Raw genomic sequence first — 24697 nt, 5'->3', positions numbered from 1 at the left:
TGCAGACCAATATACCAATATAAATCATCAAATAAGCAGAAACACTGTAAAAGAACAAAACTGACATGTAGTCAGATTGAATCAAAAGTACCCAAGATGAAGCCTGGGTGAGTTCTGACCTGTGGATATGCAGCGCCAGTCACTGGGAAGACAGTGGGTCGTGGGACGTGCTGCAGTGGGTGTCCCAGGTACTGTGGTGTGCACACAGTGGGCAAGTGGGCCTGAATGGTGGTATAGGGGTGGAGGCCCTGGCTGTGGGGGTGGGCCATGGCCTGGCCTGGCATGGCATGAGACTGGTAGATGGTGGAGCCCACAGAGATGACAGGCACCACAGCTGCTGCAGTCACCGAGGCTGTGACGGTGGCAACGCCCGGAGCCTCCATGTTAGCCCCGCTGTCCAGCACACCACAGTTGGACTCTGGAGGCCGCCTGCCTGAGCCCCCATTAGCCCCGCAGCGGCCAGATGTCTCACGCTGCTGGCCTGAGCCTCCACCCACTGACTGCTCATACAGCCAGTACCACTGATGAGCCACCTCAAACAGAACCTCAGGATACACTCCTCCACCCTTTGCAGCCTCCTCTACAGCCATGCAGGCCTTCTCCAGCATCACGTTGTCCTGTAGGGACACAGGTTATGTTAAGACAGTTATGAAATGCCAGTGTATTGGAAGAATAAAGATAGGATTATAAAAAGGTATGGATCCAGTGACAGTACCTGCTCTTTGCACTGCACCAGGGCTCTCTGGATCTCATTAGGATTCAGTGCGTGAGCGTGAGGCAGGCAGCTCAGTGCCAGCTCTGCTGCAGCACGAACCATGTTGGGGTCCCTGGCTCGTGACGCTCGATCTGCTAGGGACGCCACCTCTGGAGGGGTAAGATGACCGTCCCAACATTCCACCAGGATGTTAAGGGCAGCACTGCCGATCTCCATGGCCTGGCCTGGGAGGGATGACAAGACACCGTGGATTCACTGTGTTCACTTCAATAACATCCAAGGAGAGATGAACTGAGAAAATTGGTCTTGGAGGAAATGAGATGCCTTTAAGTGTGAACCATCACAGAAAATGACAACAGCCAGCTTTAACCTCCATTAATGCTTTATGTTTGAAGTTTGTGTCTTAGCACATGAATACAGCCTAGTTAATGAAGATAAGTGGTCAGTTATCTACAGATGTCAGTGTTGTGTATGGAACTAGTGTTACTAAAAGTTACCAAATAAACAAAATATGTTTTACAAATGCCATACAAGTCAAACAGCATGTAATTAGGGCAAGGAACATCTTGCTGGACACATCCCACCCTGGCCGGTGCCTCTTCAACCCCCTACCCTCAGGGAGGAGGTATCGGGTTCTGGGGAGCCGAACAAACCGGCTTAGAGACACTTTTTATCCCTGGGCAATAAGGCTTTTAAACAAGTAAACTTGGGGTACTTTTAAACTTTTAAAGCTTTTAAGTTCTTAACCGTTATGCCTAAATATTTATTTTAATATTCTTATTATCACTATATTTTTCTTCTAAGTCTTATTTATATACTATTTTGTTTTTATCTTGTTTATGCTAGATTGCACTGGGGGGGGGGGGCCTGCATAATTTCATTGTAATATGAGTACAATGACAATAAAGTTTATTCTATTCTATAATTAGTTAGTAATTAATAAAATAATGCATTCAGTAATGTAAATATACACCATACAGTATTTCTAATATATCATTTACTCACTGAAGTAAAATAAAATGTATCCCACAGTGACAAAAATAAAATCTTACCATTTTTCCCTCCCAAGGTCTTCAAATGCATTATGCGAAATGTATTCTATTCTGTTAGTTGATCATTTGGGGAGGGGAGGGGGGGGCCAGTTTACCTGTGATCCAGGACACATGAGAGGAATAGGTCCTGGACAGCCAATTGGGTGAGACAAAGTTGTGGAGGCCAAGAGCATACAAGCCAATCTCAAAGGCACAGAGGTGCAGGTTTCTGTGGGGCCCTTGGTGGCCCCCGCTGGCTGAGGGCTGTGTGAAAATGGAAGTGGATGAGTTCCCTCCAGCTTTAATCAGCACTGTCTTGGCCAGCTCGAAGTAAAAATGAGCCGCTGCCTCTGATGGCTGGTTGGGCACGTGTGGGGCGTGGCATTCTGGGCGACGCCCTTTGTACCTGATTGAGGGAAATACATCAGAATTGTGATTATAGAAAGATCTATTTAACAGGCTAACAAAGTTAAATTCACATGGTGTCTTTCTTTAATATCATGTACAGAGTTAAACGATTTTACCTGCTAGTGTCAGTGCTCTTGGCCCTGGCCCCGCCCCCTGCCCTCCGAGAGCCGCTTGAAGAGGAGGAACCCAGGGAGTCAGATGATGAGCTGCTGATGCTGTCACTGTCCTGACCCCGCCCCCACGATGTTGCTGCCCAGCCACCCCTGAGCGGCCTCCGGCTGAGGGTCGGGGAGCTGTCAGACGTTGTTTCTGGAGCACTGCTGTCAATACTCGCCATACCTGCTCACACAAATGTCAGGTTTCACGAGCCAAAATTAGGGGAAAAAAAGAAAAATCACATCTTTAGCAGTAAGAACAGAGTTTACCAGTGTGCTTCTTCTTCTGGCGTACAGGTGAACCCCAGCAGCGCTGGCTGTATCCACAGCGTGCTCCCAGCGCCAGCCGACTGGGCACCGTGGCCTCCAGCTTGAACGGAGCTGCCTCATTCTGCTGCTCACTCGATGACGCTGGTCCCTCGGACACTGGACACAACAAATATGACATATTCACATTTACGTTAAAGATGTAAAGTGCATGTGTTCATCATACACACGATGAACTATTACAGCAAGGAAAAAGTATAATATTCTAAGAATAAATTCATAAAAAGTTTAGAATAAGGTCACAAGACTAAACCACATATTAACCCTTCTTTTTCTTTATCTGCTCATAAATGCTATTATTACTAACTATTAATTGTTAAATGTGTGTGTTATTTGTGTTTCAACTGTGTAATTTTGTAACTGTGTATTGTATTCGCTGCTGCCTATCTTGGCCAGGACACCCTTGTAAAAGACGTTCTTAAACTGAATGGGATTTTTTTCCTTGATAAAAAAGAAGTTGATAATAAACAAATACAAATTGTCTACAAGGACATAGCATTTAGCACTGCTCAATTGCAGACATTCTATTAGTTTTTTGATCACGGCACCCATCGATGCCATGTGATGGAAAACACTTGACAAATACTGTACAGTTAGGTCAAATATGCTTTAAGTAAGAGTCTTTAGGGGGTAAAGCTGTGAAAATGCTGCACAAACTCAGAAGTTGTGGTGCATACGATGCGTTTCTTACCATGCTCTCTGGTCTCAGCAGTGCCCTCTCCTGTTAAACTGTTCTGCACCGGGTTCAGCTCAGCCTGATGGGCAACCTCATCACCAGCCAGAGCCACGGCAGAGGATGAGCTGTTGGACGAGGCCGCTACTGGGCCTGCAGAGGAGGAGGATGAGGAAGGCCCATGTTTGGAGAGTCCCCCAGTGGGTCCACCCACCCCTCCGTGGCCAGCTGTGGTGTGCTTGGACGGGCTGCGCTGGCTACCTGCTGCTGGTTTGCTGGAGTAGAAGGAGCTCAGAGTCTGGGGCTTGTGGGTCTGACTTTCCCTGTCCAACAGCTTATCCAGAATCTGAGAGTCAGGGACAGAACCGCAAAGAGGGACAGAAGGGTTAACACAGCGTAAAAACAAAAACTCTGAACAGCAACAAAAAGTTGTTCTAGACATAGACACTAAAGCAGGGGTGTCAAACATACAGCCCCTGGGCAAAAAAATAGCCCGCCAAAGGGTCCAATCTAACCTGTGGGATGAATTTGTGAAATGCAAAAGTAACACTGAAGATATTAACAATCACGGATGTCAAAATCATTTTGGTTCAGGGGTCACGTACAGACCAATGTGATCTCAAGTGAGTCACACCAGTTAATCATAAGTTTACAATAACCTATAAATTAAGACAACTCCAAATTTTTCTTTTCGCTTTAATATAAGATATTATGCTTTCACAAAAAATGTGAATAACCTGAACAAATATGAAGAACATGAAATGTCTCAAGAGAAATAAGTCCAATGTCAATAATATTCTGCCTGTTACTAAATGTTTTATGCCTTTTTAGATTCACTGTGATCTGCGATGTGTAAACGATAAGCTGAGGCATAATATTGTTAAAATTGCTCTCACTTTTCTTCAGCAATTTGACCTTCGTGGTTGTTCCTGTTATTCATATTTTTTTAAAGTATACTTTGTAGGTGTAAACATTTTCATAAAGTAATTTTACTTTTTTCGATTTTTATTATTTTACTGGTCTGATCCACTTGAAATAATATTGGAATGTGGAACCTGAACTAAAACAAGTTTGAACTCCTGCATTAAAGCATACCCAATGCAACCCTAACAAATAAACACAAAATAAACAAACAAAATTAAAGGGTGGATGAAAAGTGTTGAAGTCTCAGCTGGAATTACCTTCTTGAGTTTGCTCTGGTCATCTTTATATGTGATCATGAGAGCCAGAGCTAGATCACCTTTGACCCTTCTTGTTCCCTCACACAGCAGAGGATGCTCTGCCTCGCTCACTGTGGTCTTCATACCTGGGTCATCAAGGGTTAAAGACAAGGAGAAAAGATGAAGGGAGAAAGAAGCATAGAACAGTGACAAAATGGCATAGAAAGTCAAAAATAATAATGCAAAAAAAATGAAGTTTAGTAATAAGGCAGGCAAGAAGAAGTTGAACCAAGCAGACAGGTAACGGTGTGGAAATAGAAAAAGAATGGGATAAAAGAAACTGTGTACTTTACAGTAACTCTGGTGACATGTTAATCCTTGCAAATATCTTCCTGAAAATAGAATAACTAATGTACCAAGAGCAGCAACGGCAGCTTCAAAACCCAGCTCCTCATCACCGGGCATCTCATTGTTACGGTTGCGGCTTGGTGGACGGGAACCCGTTGGAGATACAACTGCACAAATGATATACAGAAAAGTAAAAGGAAAGTTAATTCTTCAAGTTTCTCTTTGTAAGCTTGTCACATGTATATTACAGAGCACCTTACATGCAGTTATTTGATGTAACTACAGATGTTCTACATAATCATTATGATGGTTAATGTTCACCTGTATAAAAACAGGTAAATGAGGCTAGAACTACAGAGTCATTGACTTAACAGACACATCAGTGCTGACAGGACATTTTTTCTACATATTGTGGTCCTGATAGTGGTCAATGGTGAGTATTAGACTTGTCTACTGGAGAAAGCAATAGCTAAAAAGACACAAATCCACCCAAAGGAAATCACTCCATAGGAAATCATTCCTGCCTGTGGCCATCAGACTGTTCATTTCCATCAATTCCACCTTATAACCACATAATTGTAATTACATACAATATTTCTGCATACTTATTCATCTATATTTCTTTTACTTATATTGATAATTTTTGTCTAGTAAATATTGTACAAACTGCTGTTGTTGTGTGTAATATAAATATGTGTGTATATTTTGTGGTATTGAAAACTTCTTTTCTGATACTTTTTATTACCGGTATACTTTCACTGAGCAGCTGTAACACACAATAATTACCCCTGGGATTAATAAAGTATTCTGATTCAACATCAAGACCATCAAGATCATCACCAAGCCAGTTCCCATTACAAAGGTATTGTTTTAGGGCTTTATATTTTGTAGTACTTGAGTCCAGTCTCAGACTCGAAACCGGTCTTGAGAGCATTTTCTGCTTTCTCTGTCTCATCTCAGACTTGACTCTTCAAGGACTCAGTCTTGGACCACAGTGGGAAGAGAAGGACTCGTAATTTCAGAGCAAGTCCTTGAGGCCAAAGATTTTTTTTTATGTTCACATTAACAAAACATCCATTCAGTAATATCTGCAGCCAAATTGCCCATTTTACCTCCTAGGATGGTGAAGCCATGACCTGCCCCACTCGGCCTCTAATTGGCTAGTACTCACTGCCTTCACTGATTAGATTGGTTAACTTTAGGCATGAGGACTGATGAGCCAATCTGAGGCAGAGTAGGGCAGGTCATGCTGGGGAAAATATTGCTAACTAGCGCTGGCCACCTCTGGAACCTGACTGGACACCTCAGGTGCCAGTGCCACCCCAGCTGATTGATAGGTCACTGCACATCTCGTTGAAAGATGCACGATTATTGGAAATGTGAACAAGAAAGGCAGAATAAACATCTTTCATCTTGATGATGATTAATATCAACGGCCCACCTACTTCCACGTTTAATCCTAGAAAGTCAGACTACTCCTATAAACAATTCCCAGTCTAGCTTAGTCTGTAGTCCTAACTGTTGATTATTAACTGGGGTGATATAGATCAGTTTCATGATGACGTAAGACGTACGCTGCTCGCGCACCTTGGAGGCAGAAAGCACACCAAGTTCGTAGCAAAGCACTGACTGCAAGTGTAAATAATGCCATCGTCTTGCTGTGCCATGGGTTGTCAGAACAGAAAGAACACACAGAAGGATTTAATCTACTACAGAATGCCTGCTGGTAAACATCCCTTCCAGAAAAATCGGCAAAAGTTATGGTTGTAAGCATTAAGACGGGAGAACTGGTCTGAGGAGGAAATTAAGAATGCTGGTCTGTGCAGTGCACACTTCAGATCTGGTAAGTACTGGAGATCTACCATACAGAGGTCGCATTAACTGAAAATATTCCGGCATTGACGGATTTCTTTTTTTTTTAAATGACGGAAAATTCTGAAGGCCGTCTGTCATTTTGACAGGTTAAAATACTGAGGTAATTGTTGTTTAGCTAACTTTAGCCTAAATTAGATGCTACTTTGCTAGCGCAAAATGTGCAGACAGCTGAGTCTCCTTAGTTATTTTAAAAGCCCAGTAAATGTGATGACATTGATAAACGCGGTGAAAAAAGAGGGACTGATGCGGTGAAGGATGACAGACAAGCAAGTTATACGCCAGTTCTGATGGCATTTGGTGTGTTATATGTATGCATTTTCTACCTTTCATGATGGCATGTCATTTTGTGCCCAGATCTGTGGTTCACAGAACCTGAACCCTAACCCTCGATGCGTGGGATTGACACTGCGTGAACAAACACAAGGAAAGCTTAGAATGTCTACAGATAACACACCAATTAAAAGTGGCATATATAATTATGCGAGCAGTGATATCACGCTGGTTTATCAGCCAGCAGCAACTACAGCTGCTGCATCATTGAGATGTTTTTGAACATTAAATACTACTAAATTTATATCATTATCATTAAAAAATAAAAATTTGAAATGACGGATAACAATATGTTATGACAGAATTTTTATGACCCTGTCCGTCAAAATGACGGACAATAAAAATGTCTAGCGCAACCTCTACTCCCCATCCATTTGTGACAGTCTGCTTTTCTACAATGGGACAGTCTTCCCGATGCGGTCAAGTCAAATTTTGCGACCGTTAAAGAGAAGATAGGATCGGCTTTTGGACAGAGACAGTTAATGGACCGTTTTAGAGCTAACATATGGGCTCGTTCATGAGGTGTAGGCGGCTGATGTGAGCCAGCTGGTAGCTGCTACTCCTGTTTTTGCCTCCGAGTTGCGCGCGCATCACTGTTGTTAGTAAACATTGAAACTCATCTATTAAATCATGGTTATGAAAACTGACTTGTTTTTACGGTCTCGACTCCTGAAAGACTCGCTCTCAACTCGGTCTTGCTACCTCAAAGAATCGGTCTTGACTGCATTTGAAAACCACAGGTCTCTGCCTCGACTCGGTCTCAAACCTTCAGAGACTGGGTCTTGACTCAGTCTCGACACAGGCGGTCTCGTCTCCATCACTAGGTCTTAATGCAAATCTTGAGTGTTACTTCTTCAAGCTGAGTTGCCAGATGCCAATGTTTTTTTCACAATTTTTGCAATGATCTTCAAGTTGTAGTTGAGCTCTGACCATGGAACCCTCTTACCTGGAGTGCACAGTACATCAAAGATGAAGCTGGCCAGCATGAGCGGCAGCACCGGTCGATAATCACAGAAGTTGCCGTCTCTGAGCTGTTCAGCCCGTTCTCTAATGGCCGCCATCTCCACCAGGCCCAGAGGAATCTTCTTCAACAGAGCCACCACCTCGGACTCCTGGTAGGCAAGCTTCACCTGATCAACACAAACGTATTCAGTATGGTTGTGTTAAAATACCATTTTAATCAAAATGAAGAAAGTGCAATCTGTGGTCAACAAAATGAACATAAACACAAAACAGCATTTCACACATCTACAGGCAGAATATTCAAAACTATTATTTATTATATTATTTATATATTATTTACTATTATTTATTATAACTATTTTTACTTGGTATTTTTATTTCACTGTTTTTAGGTGTACTGCTGCTTTTATGTCTTTTTAATCTGTTCTTGTATTTTAGTCTATTATCTTGCTGTTTATTCCTCTGTACGACATTGTTTTAATTGTACAGCTGTTTTTATGTTTTTAATCTATTCTTGTATTTTTCTTTCATTTTTGGTTTTTCCCCTGTAAGTTGCTTTGGAAAAAGCATCTGCCAAATGCATAAATGTAAATGTATTATTATAATGCAGATGGTCTACAATAACACTTTGTGTGTGCTTCTTAGGAGGCTGAGATGGACTAGCGTGAGTGAGATGTTTATCGCAGCTGGAATAAACATGTTGCAGGCTACGCTGTGGAAGCTCATGTATAATTTCATCTGTCGATTGAATAAGTCTGTGAATCAAGTAGTTGTGTCACTGGTTGATATCAGATGTGCCTTTTGCTACCAGTCCAGAATGCGGAGGCACCGCTGTACCTGTTTTGTTAAAGTGACTAATTAATTCTTTTTTTTTTTTCCTGTTTTTCTTGTGTTTCTCTGTCTATATTGGACCTTAAATCAGGAATAAAGTTGAACTGAATGCAATGTCAACTAAAACAACAAAGAAACTGAAACATCTGTTATGTGTCTTAACTCAAAATGTGAACAACATAAACCTTACAGCTGATAACAACTACTACCTTTATTAGAAAACTGCAGCTCTGGTGATTAGGAAATTATTAGAGCTGCAGCTATTGATTCTTTTTATAACTGATTAATCTATCGATTATTTTCTTCACTTTGCCTTGATTTAATGATTATTTGAATAGGTGGCACAATTGTAAAAATGTGAAACAGACATGTCTGAAAATGACAAACAATTGTTTTTTATTCCAGAGCCAGCTGAAACAACAACAACCATAAATTAAAGCTGCAAGCAGCATTGGGCGGGACCTCGCACCGGGCGTTCCGCCTCCCCCGCGATCCGCCTCCCGTGACCGTCCACACCTCAGCTCCACTCACACCTCTCCGTCCCCATACCAGTTCCCACCCTTTAGTGTCTGTCCTCCTTACATCTGTACAGAACACCAGCGACCCTCTGCTGAAACCACCATCACCTTTAAAATGACACTTTTATTTTGGAAAACCTACTGTGTGTATGTGCATTTGTTTTGTATGTGAGAGAAAGAATCAGTTTGAAAAATGAATTGAAATTGTATGAATAATTGAGCATAAAAGTGATGATGTCTCACATTTAAGGCTTTTATTTTGGAAAAACCCTATTGTGTGAGCATGTGTGTCTGTGAGAAAGAGTACTTTTGAATGAAGAAACATTGTACAAAGAGTTGAGCGTTTGATCATAAAAATGAAAAGAAGTTATGTAATAGAAATTTTGTATTATTGGTATTTGGGGTTTTATTTTGAAAAAATGTGCTCCGTGTACTTTTGAATTTGTGCAAAATTTCCAGTATCCAAAATACAATGCAGTAAAACCTGTTTTAAGATGGAGAAAAAAAAAAAAAAAAAAAAAAGTTTGGATTGTCTGGGACTTGAACCCAGGTCCTCTTGATCCATAGGCAGCTACATGAACCACTACACTAAGGACAGCCATAGACAGCTGCCCACCAAGAAGAATTTTATAGGGACTTTGTCATTGTTAAAAGTGAAAGTAAACATAGTCTTCAAAAAATCGCCATAATTCCATAACCGTAGATCGTATCTGAAAAATTCTTTCACTTTTGGATTCTGCAGACTTGTGGGAATTGAGTGAGGTATAACTTTTTATTCAAAAGTCTGGAATGACTGAGTACTAATTGCAGAAACGTAGAGTAACTTTCAAAGGCAGATTGCCAACTTCCTGTTGGAGTTAGCTCATGAGTGTCAGTGTATGATTTGTCGGGCTCAATCAGACCAACATTTTGGCATTTGTTTCATGTTTCTGTGACATTCCTACTGGCCGCTAGGGCCGATTTTGTGTGTTTTTTAGTACATAGGTGGCGCTACAGAGTCCATTTTAGCATGCAAGGGGTTAATTTTGATATTGTATGAAAGTGTTCACCAGTCATGACATACATGGCAAATTTGGTGAGTTTTGGAGCATGTTAAGGGGGTCAAATGGCAGTCTAAAGTGGAAAAAGTATGAAAAGAAACAAATTGTTATAAATCAATAACCGTACATCCTATCTCAAAAATTTTTGGATGTGAGAGTTGTGCTGAGTCCCGTGAACGCGTAGATATGTCACATGTAGGGAAAAACTCCAAAGTGAAAAATGAGTTCCAAACATCGCAACTTTGCAGGCTTGTAAAAAAGAAACTAAGACAGTTATGGAAAAGGTGTGAAATCGTTGTATTAAGGAGGGTTCACTCTATCTTTTGGCGCTATTTAGAAGTCAATACCACAAACGGTGTCATCGGAGTTAGTTTTAGAAATTTTATTTTGAAAGGCATATTGCAAAGTTCCTGTTGCAGATAGGTCATGAGTGTCAGTGGATGATTTGTAGAGCATGATCCAACAAAAATTTTGGCACTGGTTTCATGTCTGTACGACATTCCTACTGGCCACTAGGGCAGTTGCCGTTTTTTTCACATAGGTGGCGCTAGAGAGCCCATTTTGGCACCTATGGGGTTAATTTTTTAATTTTATCAAATTTTTCGCCAGGCCTGACATGTGTGCCAAATTTGGTGAGTTTTCGTGCATGTTCAGGGGGTCAAAATCCAGGTCAAAGTGGTGTGTGAATAATAATAATAATAATAATATAAAAACGAACGAAAAACAATAGGGCCTTGCTTGCAGGCAAGGCCTCTCACTGCGTGAGAGGGCCTTACCTTTCGGCTCGGTCCCTAAAAAAACATAGGACCAATGGCCCTGTAGCTTACCGGCCACGTTAAAAGCCTTGGGAAATGTATCCAGATGCCATTTATTATCACCCAGTTATGTGTATTTATTATATTACAGAAATAGCCCATGTTTTGGTCATATTCCAATCAGATCTGTAAAAATTCAAATTCCATCTTGACATCATTGATACTTACTGATTTATTGGATCAGTCCACTTCCTATCTTATCTATCCTATAATGGGAACATTTTTCAAAGTCGCACCAAATCCAGAATCAGATCCGGATCGAAATAATTTCAATACCTTGTGTTGACATCATCATACAGAAGCTGTATACCAAGTTTGAAGTCAATCAGAATTGTAGTTTCGGAGAAAAAGACGACTGAAACTTTTTCCCCATAAGAGTCCATGTTAAATTTTCCATAAGTTCCCGGATCCAGAAGAAGATCCTGATCAGCATGTGGACATTATGTTTTGGTCATCTCCCCGTTAGGGCTGTACTGTAGAAATTTACACTGGATATCATTTATATTTACTGAGTTATTGCATCGATCCTCTTCCTATCTCTTATAATGGGGAAATTTTTCAAAGTCGCACCAAATCCAGAATCAGATCCGGATCCAAATAATTTCACTAACTTTTGTTGACATCATCATAAAGAAGCTGTATACCAAGTTTGAAGTCAATCAGAAGTGTAGTTTCGAAGAAGAAAATGATTGAAATTTTTGTAACGGACGACAGACGATGACAGGTGACGACAGACGCCGCCGCCGGACACTGCATGATGACAATAGCTTACGGCCTGTCGGCCGGTAAGCTAAAATTGACAAATATTTTAATATTTTGGTGAAAGCTTAAAAATGTAAAGGAGTAAGTAATGGTTCCAATGTAGAAAAGTGAGCATATAGACATTTACTGCCTTCTTGTCCTCGTCTCTTCTGAGCTATTCTAGACCCAGTTGAAACATCAACCATGAAAAATATAAAAGCAAAAGGAGATATATATATATATATATATATATATATATATATATACACACACACACACACACATATATATATATATATATATATATATATATATATATATATATATATATATATATATATATATATATATATATATATATATACATATATATATACATATATATATATATATATATATGGGGAGAGAGAGAGAGAGAGAGAGAGAGAGAGAGAATCTATATAGAAATAACAAATACAACAGTATAAAAGTATATGTAAAAATATCTGTAGATATAAACAACAATAAAGTCAAATGACATCTACAAATAATATATGCACAGCGGTCTTCACATTTGGATCCAACTTTCTAACAACTAAACATGGAACTAACATACAACTTTGTGTTGATCCTGGCATCGTGTGCATCACAATAAGCGTCTGTGTGAAACACAACAGTGGAACCAATGTTTAGCACCAGCGAAATTAAGGAAATAAAGCTTCAACTGTAAACCAATAATTTTTTAAATCCATTCAACTCGATTAATCATTCTGTGTGTGTAGGGGTATGTGTATATGTGACAAACCTCCAGAGCTTTCGTAGATGCTGGCGGTCTCTGCAGTTCTAGGGAGAACATGCCTGTGCTGAAGGCCAGGTTGTGGAGCTCCAGGCGCTCACTGAGGACCGTGAGCAGAAAGGCAGCTTTGGACAGTGTGTTGGTTGCTACCTGTGTCTGCCGGCTTGTTGACACCTTACTCTTCTTACCCTTAAATCCAGAGAAAAATGTTGACATTAGGGCAGGAGACAAAACTGACAGGACCAATCAAACAGTGAGCTAGATTTGCTCTAATCCCAGTACTTAAAACAGATAGAGGAATGTTGTTTGCTTTCCTTTATCCTCAACATCACACTCAGCACGTTACATATGGACTGCAGTGTTTCCAACTCCTCAGTAAGGAAAGTATCTATTTTCTGTCCTAAAAGTCAATAGAACTGCTTGCTGCGTTTCCACTACGTGGAACCGGCTCAACTCGGCTCGGGTACCAGGTCCTATTCCTAGAGACCGTTTCCATTACAGGATACTACCGACTTTGGAGTACCTGGATGTCATAGCGATGCGGCGCATTACTTCCGTGTCATCTGCTGAGAGAGTTGCTGATAAACTCGTTCGTTGCATGTTGTCTCATCAAGCTCATGCTGAATTTTCACATCGGCCACCAAAGACTGAATCTTGACCGACTGTGGTGTAGTTTTGCGGGCTGTTATCATGTGGATTAACCTACCGCTATATTTACTGTGAACTTCCGCATCTGTTTTTTGTAAAACGGCGGGTCATAGTGACAACTCTCTGACCAATCAGTGGTCTGCAGTGTTTACACGTTATGTGTTAGTATCTGTTCCCCAGTCTTGGAACCTCAGCGGAGGTGATACTAAAAAACTAGTACAGGGTACCATATTCCAGGTCCTTTTTCATAATGGAAACGCAAAAAGGTGGAATCAAATCGAGCTGGTACCATGTAGTGGAAATGCAGCATAAATAGCATCATCACCTAATTTGCATAATTGTAAATGTGCATGTAACTGTAATGGATGATGTTGGAATAACATTGCGGGAGAAACAAAAAGTGAGTATAAAAACACTCTAAATATGTTTTCAACTACAGGGTGGGGAAGCAAAATTTACAATGAACATTTAGTTGTTTTTTCTCAGCAGGCACGACGTCAATTGTTTTGAAACCAAACATATATTGATGTCATAATCATACCTAACACTATTATCCATACCTTTTCAGAAACTTTTGCCCATATGAGTAATCAGGAAAGCAAATGTCAAAGAGTGTGTGATTTGCTGAATGCACTCGTCACACCAAAGGAGATTTCAAAAATAGTTGGAGTGTCCATAAAGACTGTTTATAATGGAAAGAAGAGAATGACTATGAGCAAAACTATTATGAGAAAGTCTGGAAGTGGAGGAAGCAACAAAAAACGTACCAAAGCTTTTATTAAAGCTCTCAAATCCAAAATCCTAAAGGATCCAACCAAATCCATGAGAAAAATGGCAATTGAGCTTGAGGTAGACAACAAGACCGTTAGAAATGCAGTAAAATATGATTTGAAGTTAAAATCTTACACAAGAACACCAAAACACTTGTTGACAACAGCAACAAATCCAACTTTAGCAATTTTTGGGAATCATGTTTATGGCCGCCTTCTAGCCCAGATCTAAACCCTCTGGATTATGCTATTTGGGGCGTTTTAGAACATGCTACCAATAGAACATCACACAGCAATGTCGACTTTCTTAAAGATACTATTAAAGAAGAATGGGAGAAGTTGTCACCCGAATATTTGAGGAACACTTGCGCAAGTTTCAGGAAGCGTGTGAAGGCAGTTATTGAGAAAGAAGGACACATAGAATAAAAACATTTTCTATTATGTGAACTTTCTTGTGGCAAATAAATTCTAATGACTTTCAATAAACTAATTGGTCATACACTGTCTTTCAATCCCTGCCTCAAAACATTGTAAATTTTGCTTCCCCACCTTGTATAAATGAACTATACTCTCTCAATTCTTGTTTTGTTTTAATGTCCCAATTCCTCCTCCTTTATCCAGGCTTGGGGACTGAATAAAGTGACTCAAAAAAAGACACTCTGGAGGAGTTACTTAGGTTGGTTATTTATTTGTTTGTTTACATTTTAGCTTCATTTTCTTCAGTTTGGTTTCTAACCTTATGGTCCACTTAGGAGCCCACAACAAGTCAAGGTAAAACATGAACAATTTTAACCAGAACATATTTCAGTCTAAAGTAACAATCTAAATGGACCAAAAAGAGGCAATAGAAAAAATTGTAATGGGACTGATTTACATTCAGAGCAGTGATTTGTTTTAGACAAAGAATGATACATGGTTTCACGTAAGAGTCTCCAATAACACCCAAAAAAGTTGATAAATTTGTCACTAGTCGCCTTTTTAATAAAGAGTCTCTAGAGACTAGAGACTCTCTAGAGGGGTCTGACTCACTACATACACCAACAAAGTGGTTACGATGGAAACACTGACTTTTACAGAACATGGGTTTTTATGACAGTGACAGAGAAAATCATTTAGTGTCATTTAGAGGGAAAATGTCTGTGCTTCAGCATTTGAGTCACTTTTCAAAAGTTGTTAAACATTTCCAAACAAATTTTAAAAGTAGCTAAATTTGTTGCTAGGTGGTTTTGGAAAACATTTGCAGAATGTAGCCACAAAAGTGCTAATCTGGCATCAATTATGGACTGATGAGCTTGGCAAAGTGATATTGCACATCAAAAAGGATAAATGTTCCATTCTGCTGGCCCCACAGTTGTAGTTACCTTGGTTTGTGGCTGCTCCACTTTCAGGTCTGGAGGATTGGCTAACAGGTCTCTGGCCAGTTCCACTGCCAGCCTGCAGGCTTCATTACTGTAGCCATGGGCATGGAGGGCCTCTGCACAAGCAAACAGCACCTGGACAGAAGATAATGGCATGCAGGCAGAGTGTTTTTGCTATTCTTGTTTTAACCCGTAGTCTCTCGCCAATACATAATCAGACAGTATATGTAAAAGAGTGTGTTCAAGGAGAACTTAAATTAGCATGATTAAAATCCCTATTATGCCATATAAGTGTCAGTACAGGTTCATTAACCCATAAAGACCCATAAAGACTCTGTGGCAGTTCTGAAATAAATTTTTCTTTCTATTTATCCTTTCATAAGTGATTTATCACAATTTATTAAAACAATATCCTCTGCATTGTGCATTTTTTCAGTGAAAATCCGGTATCTTCCTATATTTAATTTACTGAAGATGTTCATAAAAGCTCGTATTAAAGTTGAGGGTTACTATGTAGAAAAAACTGAGAAAACTGAAGAAACAGAGACTTTTTCAGCAAAGATTTCAATAACAATGTAAAACCAAGTGTCTCCATCTACTGTCATTGATCCAACTCCATGGGTTTTACTGGTGAATCAATGCTATAGAAGATGATGGTGTTTCCATGTTTACTATGGAGCCTCTGAACGTCCAAATGGGTCACATCTGATTACCATGAAAAGATGACAAACTGTATTTTACCCAAATTATTTACATTATTAATAGGATTATTGGATCAACAAGTATTAAACATTTTAGATCAGTAGATGATTTTGGTTGCCAGTAGCTGTTTGGGTCTATGAGGATTAATATTTCATGTTTTGACTGATTAAATTAATTTCATTTGTAAATATACATCTATTCCTCACATAGTTAAAATAAAGTAATTACACTGTGATTTCAAATAGGTGACTGGAATCATGATTTGGTCCAAGGACAGCATCCAGGAAAGGTCAAGTCCCTTAAAAGTTAACTCAATTTCATATCCCCATCGGTCTATTCAGTCTCTGCATTTTACCCATCCTAATACACACAAAGTACCTAGCATTAGCAATAGCATTAGCATGGAGCACATTAGGAGCAGTAAGCTGCCATTGAAGGTAGGAACCAACTTCAGATCTTTATTAGCACTGTGGTCAGGGGCACAGACAGGAGAATTACCCTATATATTCCTGTTTTTAATGGCAGGGGAAACCACAGGACCAGGAGGAAACCTATGCAATGCAGAGAGAACTCAAATCCATGCAAATGTGTGAAAAAACTATTAAAAATCAAACAGATAGAGCAGGATTTGAATATTTCAGTCTCTATGATGAATCTAATGAAGCGATTCAAGGATTCTGTATATATTAAAATTTGTAAATGTTTAAGTGTTCAAGCCTGAACTGAACACCATGATCTCTGACCCCTTAAAATGACACCACATGAGAGCCATTATTCTTCTAGAGCTGATAGAACCACACTGATCAGAATAACAATGGAGAATTTTCAGCAAAAGTTATGGGGAGAGATTTGCATACTGTCAACTTTTTATTAGTTAGGGGTTATACTTGAGGCTTTGTGAATCTATCAATTCAGATAAAATATAATGTGAACAATCCATAACAACTCAAACTTGTAATTACCACATAATAATGCTGAAGTTCATCTTCCTCAATTTCACAAACTGTGCAAATGACCAGTTTAATGCTGTGATTGCTTGTTATGTGGAAAAAACAGCAATGAATCAGAGCTGTTTTTAAGGTCAGTTACAGACTACATGTTAGAACTTTAATGGCAAAAGAATTGGTATGTGGCAAAACTCTACCTTCAGTTCCTTGGTGAACACTGAATCAGAACATGTTAGATGAGTTACACACCTCCATGCGTCCCTCCTGCTCCAGAGGTTTGATTCCTGCAAAGATGTCTGGCTCCTCCTCCTGGTGGTTGTCCACCAGCTGTCTGTCTGCTCCCTCCTCTGAGGCGGCGCTCAGGTAGTACGCCTGATAGTCATCCTCACCCACAGCCACAGCTTCCCCTCCTGCAGCGCCTCCTGCTGACTCTCCTCCTTGGTTCACAGACCCACCACCAGTTGCCGGCTCACTTCCTGCTGGCCCTGCCTCTCTGTGGCCTCGGGATGACTTAGTGGAGGAGGGAGAGGTGCCTGGTCTGGCTGGAGCATTAGAGGTGGATGGTTGTGTACTCCCAGCTGAATCCACATCGTCTCTGTTCTGGATCGTTTCTGCCTCCAGTTCAGGTTCTTTCTCTTCAGTGCTGGGCATGTCCATAACAACCAGCACAGTCTCTTTAGCAGGGAAGCAGGGTGGGACTGGCTCTGGAGCAGGAAGTACAGCTGAAGCATGGCTAACCCGCTTTGAGTCAAACATTTTGCCACCTCCACCACTGCTGTACTTGCGTGAGTCACGGAGCAGTGGGCTAGGGGAGGGCAGCATCTCTGGGGGTGGGGGGAGGAACTCAAAGGTGTTGCTGGCCTCTGCCCCCAGTGCCAGACTGCAGCCATCATCCAGGCTGAGCTCAGCCATGTCTGGTTCTAAAGAGCTGTCTTCACTGCTGGTTCTGCGCTTGGTGCTGGCATGCTTATTGGCTGCTAAACTTGTACCCCCTCCTGGGCCCCCCACAGCGGCCCCTTTTCCACCTCCCTGCGTCAGCTTCAGTTTCCCACCAGATGAGGAGCCTGGTCCTTTGTACATACACTTTCCTCCTCCGTCTTCCAGCGACAGAGACACGCTCCCCCCCAGTCGGACCAGCATGCCCCCCCCACCGCTCACCGACAGACCTTTCCTCTTAGTCAGGATGGTCTCCTTGGGTCGCACTGCTACCTCCTGTTGTGGCGAGTGGCCACTGCCTCGTCCTTTATACTCTCCTGAAGCTCCACACTCAGGCCTCCCACCTCCCCCTGGTTCCAGAGGTTCTCCTCCCCCTGCAGTAGCTTTGGCTCCTCTCTGGTGTTGCACTGCCCTGGACCAGCAGAAGGTGGCGCTCTTCTTATCAGTACTGCAGTAGGTGATACCATCCAGTGGGTAGGCCACCTCCCAGTTGAAATAACATGACTCTACAGCAGGCTTGAAACCCTGGAACAGCTTGTCTAAGGATTTGCGGTGTTGTCCCCGTTTCACAATCTCAATGACTTTGAGGTGCCACTGCTTCAGCTGGCCAGCCAGTTCCAAACGCCTGGAGAGAGCATATAATACGGAAAGTTCAACTCAAGAGCTGCAGCTATCGTTTACTCTTGTAATCCATCAATCTGTTGATTAATTTCTTCAATTCCATTTGATTAAACAATTATTTGAATAGGTCGAAAAAATTGTAAAAACATAACAAAAGACATGTCTGAAAATGACAAACAACTTGTCCTTTATTCCAGAACCAGCTGAAAAAAAAAAAAAACAACCACAAAAAGTATATATATTAGGGGTGTAACGGTGCATTTGTTTGTACGGAACAGTTTTGGTTCGGGGCCTTCGATACAATATGGAGGTGTACCGAACCACTACATGTAGAATATGTGAAGAACTCAAACACTCGGGAAGCAGGGTGGTCACAAGCAGAACCCATGTACAGGGTTTCCCCTATACACATTCTTCTCAGCGTTGCTGTAAAAAACCCCAAACAACACTTTATTTTGAGGCTGGGGCGCCGATGAGGTGGGGGGTTGTTTAAAACATGACAACAGAGAGTATAACAGAGACACAGAAGCCAGGTTGGATGTTTAAAGTGTGTCAAGTTTCCCTTTTGGTTGTTACAGCCCCCCCAATTAGGGTTGAGCGTCCCTTTTTGCCATTTTTACATATATTTATATAGTAAAGCATTATGCACACTCTGCAGGAAGGAGTTTTCTTTTCACCGAAGCACTTCCAGCTTAAAATAGCACATTACCGCGAAGCATAGCTTAATTTACTAAATAAGTAAATAAAATCGGTTTATTTCTTTTGCATTCTCTTTTATTATGTCTTTAGAATTGTTATTTTCTTTCTAACTGCACTTAATCTATTTTAAAAACCCTTAAAAAATGATTTTCTCGTGGTTTTTGGGGCTGGAATGGATAAATTATATTTCAGATCATTTCGAAAAAAGGGAAACTGATATGTAAAATGAGTGAATCGCAAATGAGCTTGATCATGGAACAAATTAAACTTGTACAGTGAGGTTCTACTGTAAAAGTACATGTAAAAATGTCTATACATATAAAAAACAACAAACAAGTCCAATGACTTCCAAAAACATCGTGCACTGCAGTCTTCAACACATTTGGCTCCAACTTACTAACTTATGAACAACTTAACATGGAATTAACATACAACTGAAAAAATAAAGACAAATATTTGTAATGTTTGTGTGAAAGCTTAAAAGTTTAAAGGTTGTTGTTTGTGTTGAGCCTGCTGTTATGTGCGTCACAATAAGTTTCCAAGAGAACAGTGGAAGCTATGTTTAGCTTCGATCCAGGAAAATTGTAATTGAATAATTTTTTTAATCGATTTGAGTAGCTTAATCAATTAATCATTTCCGCTCTAATCTGAAGTGTTATTTCTTCCTATATTGTAATATCTTAGGTCATTTTCTTACAGTACTCGAAGTATAAAACGTTACAAGTACAGCTTTAACAAAGGGTGTTCCTGATCTGACCTGCATGGGCTCATGGTGGGGTCCAGCACCGCTAGCCTCCACAGGACCACCATCTCATCACACATGCTGGCACAGGCATGAGCTGCCACTTCTGATTGGCCATTGCTGCGACCGGTGTGGCCACTGGCACTGCTGTGTGAAGCCGAGGTCCGAACACTGTACCACCAGCTGATGATCTGAGGGGACACACAGAAATGCAGGACAGCAGTGTGTCATAAAAACAAGAATTATTTCCAAAGCTGTATAAACAGAAACACACCTTAAAGTATAGCTCACAAAATACACTTTTTTTTTGTTTAAAAAAAAGTTAATTAAAACAGAATTCTTGTGCCATTTTTTCCACTGTTGGCACTACCCAATGGCTACAAAAGCCCAAGCCCCATGAAGAAAATAATGAACATCTGTCGTTACTTCACTGAGACGTAAAGGCAGCCATTCCGAGAAGAGGATAATGACATGACAGTATGTCAGTTTCTGCTTGTGGACCTGGAGTAGTGACTGTCAGAGACATAGACAGTACATTACCATGGATACTGTAAAACTATTTGATATCTAAAACCAAACGTCTCTATCTTGCCCTGGTTGCTGTAATATGCAGTATAGCTCATAAATGGGTATTTATTTTTTTCTACTAATTATTTTTATCCTGTTTATTGTATGTTTGTTTGTTTGTTGTATGTGTTTTTAAGGTGGCCAAATCCAATGCAATTTCTTTTTGCAGTGCATCTCTGATGTAATGTTTAAAAGACATTAAAAAAAATCTGAATCTGAATCCCACATTCTCTGTGTTATTCGCTTACATTCATCTGAACTGAAAACTCACAATACATGTGCAAATATCCACTATATTTTCCAAAAGGTGATTTTAGTCTTTTTAGGGACATGTCATCAGGTAAAACTTGGTGCCTAGGGCAAAAACCCTTGAAGCATGATTTTACAAAAAGCTCTATTTCCAGCTATTCTGAGTTTCAGCTTTGACAGAGAGGATGAATTAAGTGACAGAGAAACTGGTCTGCAGTATGGATCCAGAAGTGTGCAATATAAACATGAATAGTACAAATCAGTAAGTCTCCATCTGAATTAATTTGGGTAAACCTGTTCGTAGGTCAGGCACTGCTCAGTGAGGATCTCCAGCAGAGGTGCAGCATTGCTGTCTCGTCTCTTGAACATCTCTCGGACGATGGACAGAAGGTTCCAGATGCCCTCTGGTTCTCGACCCCGCAGAGGTCGCAGCAGACACGCCCACTCAGCAGCAGCCGGCGGCTCCGTGGATGACAGGTACATGGAATTTACATCACTGCAGATCATACAAACACACCAGAGTGATAGTAAAAAATCAAATACAACACATGGTATCACGCTTACATAGCAGTGGGGTAGAGAGATGACAGATGTTTACAATATTTACAGAAGGCTTCTATCCAAGTGTGTTGCAAATCAACAACAAAAAATGCTAATTTTCATTCACTACAGTAATTCAAATATTAACAATAGGAAGGTGCTAGAGAATCCACATACCGAGCTAGACAGAGATAGATAGACAGACAGACAGACAGACAGACAGACAGACAGACAGACAGATAGATCGATCGATCCCAAATATCTGGGAAATTACAGTGTAGAAGCAGCATGAGACACAGTAGAAAAATAGAACACAACAGCAAACACACTATACATAAGAAATTAGAAATATAAAAACAGACCTAGATTAAAAAAACCCGGGATAAGTAAAGTGTAAGGTGCAAAAAATAAACTAATGTTCAATATGATAAGATGCAAAACAACATTTAAGTGCCAACTGACATCTGGATATAATGGAATATAATATAATACTCTAAGTAATGTGACTGATATGTTTCTGTCATGTAATTCTAGGACAACTGTTGTAAACAATGAACCGTTTTGTGTGAAGAATCTCACAAAAAAACAGAGTGGGAGGGTGAAGCAGCTGTAACATCTTGAGTGGGTCCGGTCATGATTTAAATTCCATTTTTCCATTATTTTGTTCACACCCTATCTGTGCCAGTAGAGGAGGGTCATCTTGCTGCACTGATGATATCAGAACTGTATTATTCTGACATGAGGTCTTGACCATAATGTGCTGTGACAAACTTAGTTAAGACACCAGTACATACCTAAAGACAACAGGTGAAGGCCCACAGAATTTGTGTAATGTCTTTTTGATGTTGTCACTCAGAGTGGATTCATCCAGATACCAGGTACTCTGGTCTGAAGCTGATGGACCTGCTGTAGGGTCTACACACAAACAGAAACACACAACACATAGGTACACAATTTATGTGAACCCTTCAGAGAGAATCCTGAAAACTAAACCTTAGATACAGCCAGCCTCTTCAGTTCATACTATGCTGTTTTTATTGAGCTGTGCTGCAAATGATTCACACATGGAACTACTGTTTTTGGTTTTGAAAAAGCCTCCGTCTGTATTATTACGATAAAGGCCTTCAGGTGCTGAACAAAACTGCAGTATTTTGCACAAAACCCAAACAGCTCCACACACTGACATTTCCATTTCCATGAATGCAAAAAACAAAACTATGGAGAAAACAAACACTCCTGTCCCATAGCTCAGAGACATCATGAATGACACATTCCTGATCTGAGAGCAGCCAACATGATACAGATATTGTTGGTGCCATTTAGTATGAGAAAACAGATGAAACTGATGGATGGTAACAAGTGAAAGGGGAAAATGGGATAATGAAGTGTGGAAACATCATGAGCACTATTTAAAGATTATGCAATAGCAAACGTTTTCCACAAAAGGTACAGAATAGTTAGTCTGAGCGGGAAAACCATTCATTATTATAAAGGAGACAACATCTGTAAATAGTAAGATATAGTCCAGATTTTTCAGCCATTCCTGCTATTTATTCCTGCTGCCCTCTGAGCCAATGCACTGAAATCTAATTCTGATGTAAATTTGAATGACAAATAGTCTGTCTGTGTCAATTACTGACTGTTCAGATTTACCTGAGGACCATTTCGATGTTGGTAAACAGTGATGACATATTTTGTGGGCAGGGCCTAACTGGAGGCAGAAAGTGACAGTTGTGGCATCAACAGTACATGGAAGATGGTGTCAGGAGCGCGAAAACCAGGGGAGAAAGAGTAATGGAAGGTACAGAAGAGGCCATCTCCAATTATTTTAATGGTCTGTCATCGAGAGACAAGATGTCTTACAAAGATAAGTTGACCATTAGTAGCGGGGTGAGGTTTCCTGATCCATACTCACTCTCAGCTCAGTGGGTCATGGAGCCGTCAAAATGGCCGAAGCTTCAGTGGCCAGACATCTTTTTATATCTTGTTAAAAAACCCAGCGTTTACACAAAAGAAAAGCTCAAGGTATGCAAATCCCTCGATGCCTACAACTTTGTTGCACTGGACATTTTAAAGGCAGGAATATCGTAGTAACACACAATTCACAGGTGAAAAATCACATATGTAGGACAAAGCTAAAATATCTGCAAATCGCTCATTTTCTCAACACTGGTAAAGAAAAATGCCTTGTAAAACTACACATACTGTGGTTAGAAGGGTGTATGCCACTTGATTACCTGGACACAATATACAATCATTGTTACTATTAATATTGTTACTGTTAGAAAAAACACATTTAATGTAGAATGTTGTGTGACTCATACATTGATACACAGATGCTGGTTACATTTTTTCTCTCTCTCCCTTCTCACTATTCATCTGAACAAAAACAGATTCAGAAAGTGTGGTGACAGAACTGATAAATCATGTTGCATTGTTTTGATATTAGGGTCATAAAATGTATCTGCTTTCGCAAATCTACATATGTTGAATCCAAACGATCTTAATAGAATTCACGATAAGAAGATGGACTTGAATGCATAGACAGTTGTTCAGTTGGCAGCTGGTGTTTGTGGGAGGGAGTGGGAGTAAAGTCTTCGGCAAAGTGACCATTGACATCAGAGCCTAAATGACAGGATATATTCTGAAAGAATCCTGTTCATCCCTCTAGCTGAGGTCCACATACTTGGCCAATCTTTAATACGAAACACTGTAGCTGTAGAAGAATATAATCTGAGCCAGGCAGTTTATGGTTTAATCATTTTTGGATGAAAGTGTGTGCCTCAGGTTTGCTGATTTCACTCTACCTGGAGCTCCACATACGGTGTTGATGGCAGTAGACTGAGAGGACAGCAGCTCATCCAGCAGTCGCTGGGCTGTTGGTAAGATCTGCAAAGAGAAATAGGAATGAATAAACTAAAACTGCTTTGCCAGAACACATGCTACATTCAGCATCTACACTCTGAACAATAGTATGGTGTACAATAGGTGCCACACCACAAGAACTTTGTGATACAAGTGTGTGGGGGGGTTTACAGGAGTGTCCTCTCACTTGTCCCTCTCAGCTGATGTGACTACACTGCACAGTCGGACCTACCACTGACATAATTAATTGCAAATGTTGCGCGATTGATTTGGCCATAGAGTGTAAGCAGTGCCTGTACATCTGCGTTGGTCCACTTATCATACATTACTCTTTCGATTGTATAATCT

General features: G+C 40.5%; 1 protein-coding gene across 1 annotated transcript in view; it reads right to left on the bottom strand.

Annotated features, from left to right (window-relative positions):
* zswim8 (zinc finger, SWIM-type containing 8) overlaps positions 1–24697 on the bottom strand; it is a 60332-nt gene that overhangs the window by 11246 nt on the left and 24389 nt on the right. The window contains exons 6-21 of the mRNA XM_030156471.1: positions 24292–24373; positions 22279–22399; positions 21239–21440; positions 20144–20319; positions 17380–18691; positions 15485–15616; positions 12715–12894; positions 7969–8152; positions 4886–4984; positions 4491–4615; positions 3328–3655; positions 2580–2735; positions 2271–2493; positions 1863–2152; positions 716–939; positions 120–617 (exon numbers count right to left, since the gene is read on the bottom strand). Of these exons, the coding sequence (XP_030012331.1) occupies positions 120–617; positions 716–939; positions 1863–2152; positions 2271–2493; positions 2580–2735; positions 3328–3655; positions 4491–4615; positions 4886–4984; positions 7969–8152; positions 12715–12894; positions 15485–15616; positions 17380–18691; positions 20144–20319; positions 21239–21440; positions 22279–22399; positions 24292–24373 (4332 nt within the window). The remainder of the gene's footprint in view (positions 1–119; positions 618–715; positions 940–1862; positions 2153–2270; positions 2494–2579; positions 2736–3327; positions 3656–4490; positions 4616–4885; positions 4985–7968; positions 8153–12714; positions 12895–15484; positions 15617–17379; positions 18692–20143; positions 20320–21238; positions 21441–22278; positions 22400–24291; positions 24374–24697) is intronic.

Source organism: Sphaeramia orbicularis, chromosome 15, assembly GCF_902148855.1.
Source record: "Sphaeramia orbicularis chromosome 15, fSphaOr1.1, whole genome shotgun sequence".
Taxonomy (NCBI): Eukaryota; Metazoa; Chordata; class Actinopteri; order Kurtiformes; family Apogonidae; genus Sphaeramia; species Sphaeramia orbicularis.
This window is presented reverse-complemented; position numbering and strand designations above follow the sequence as displayed.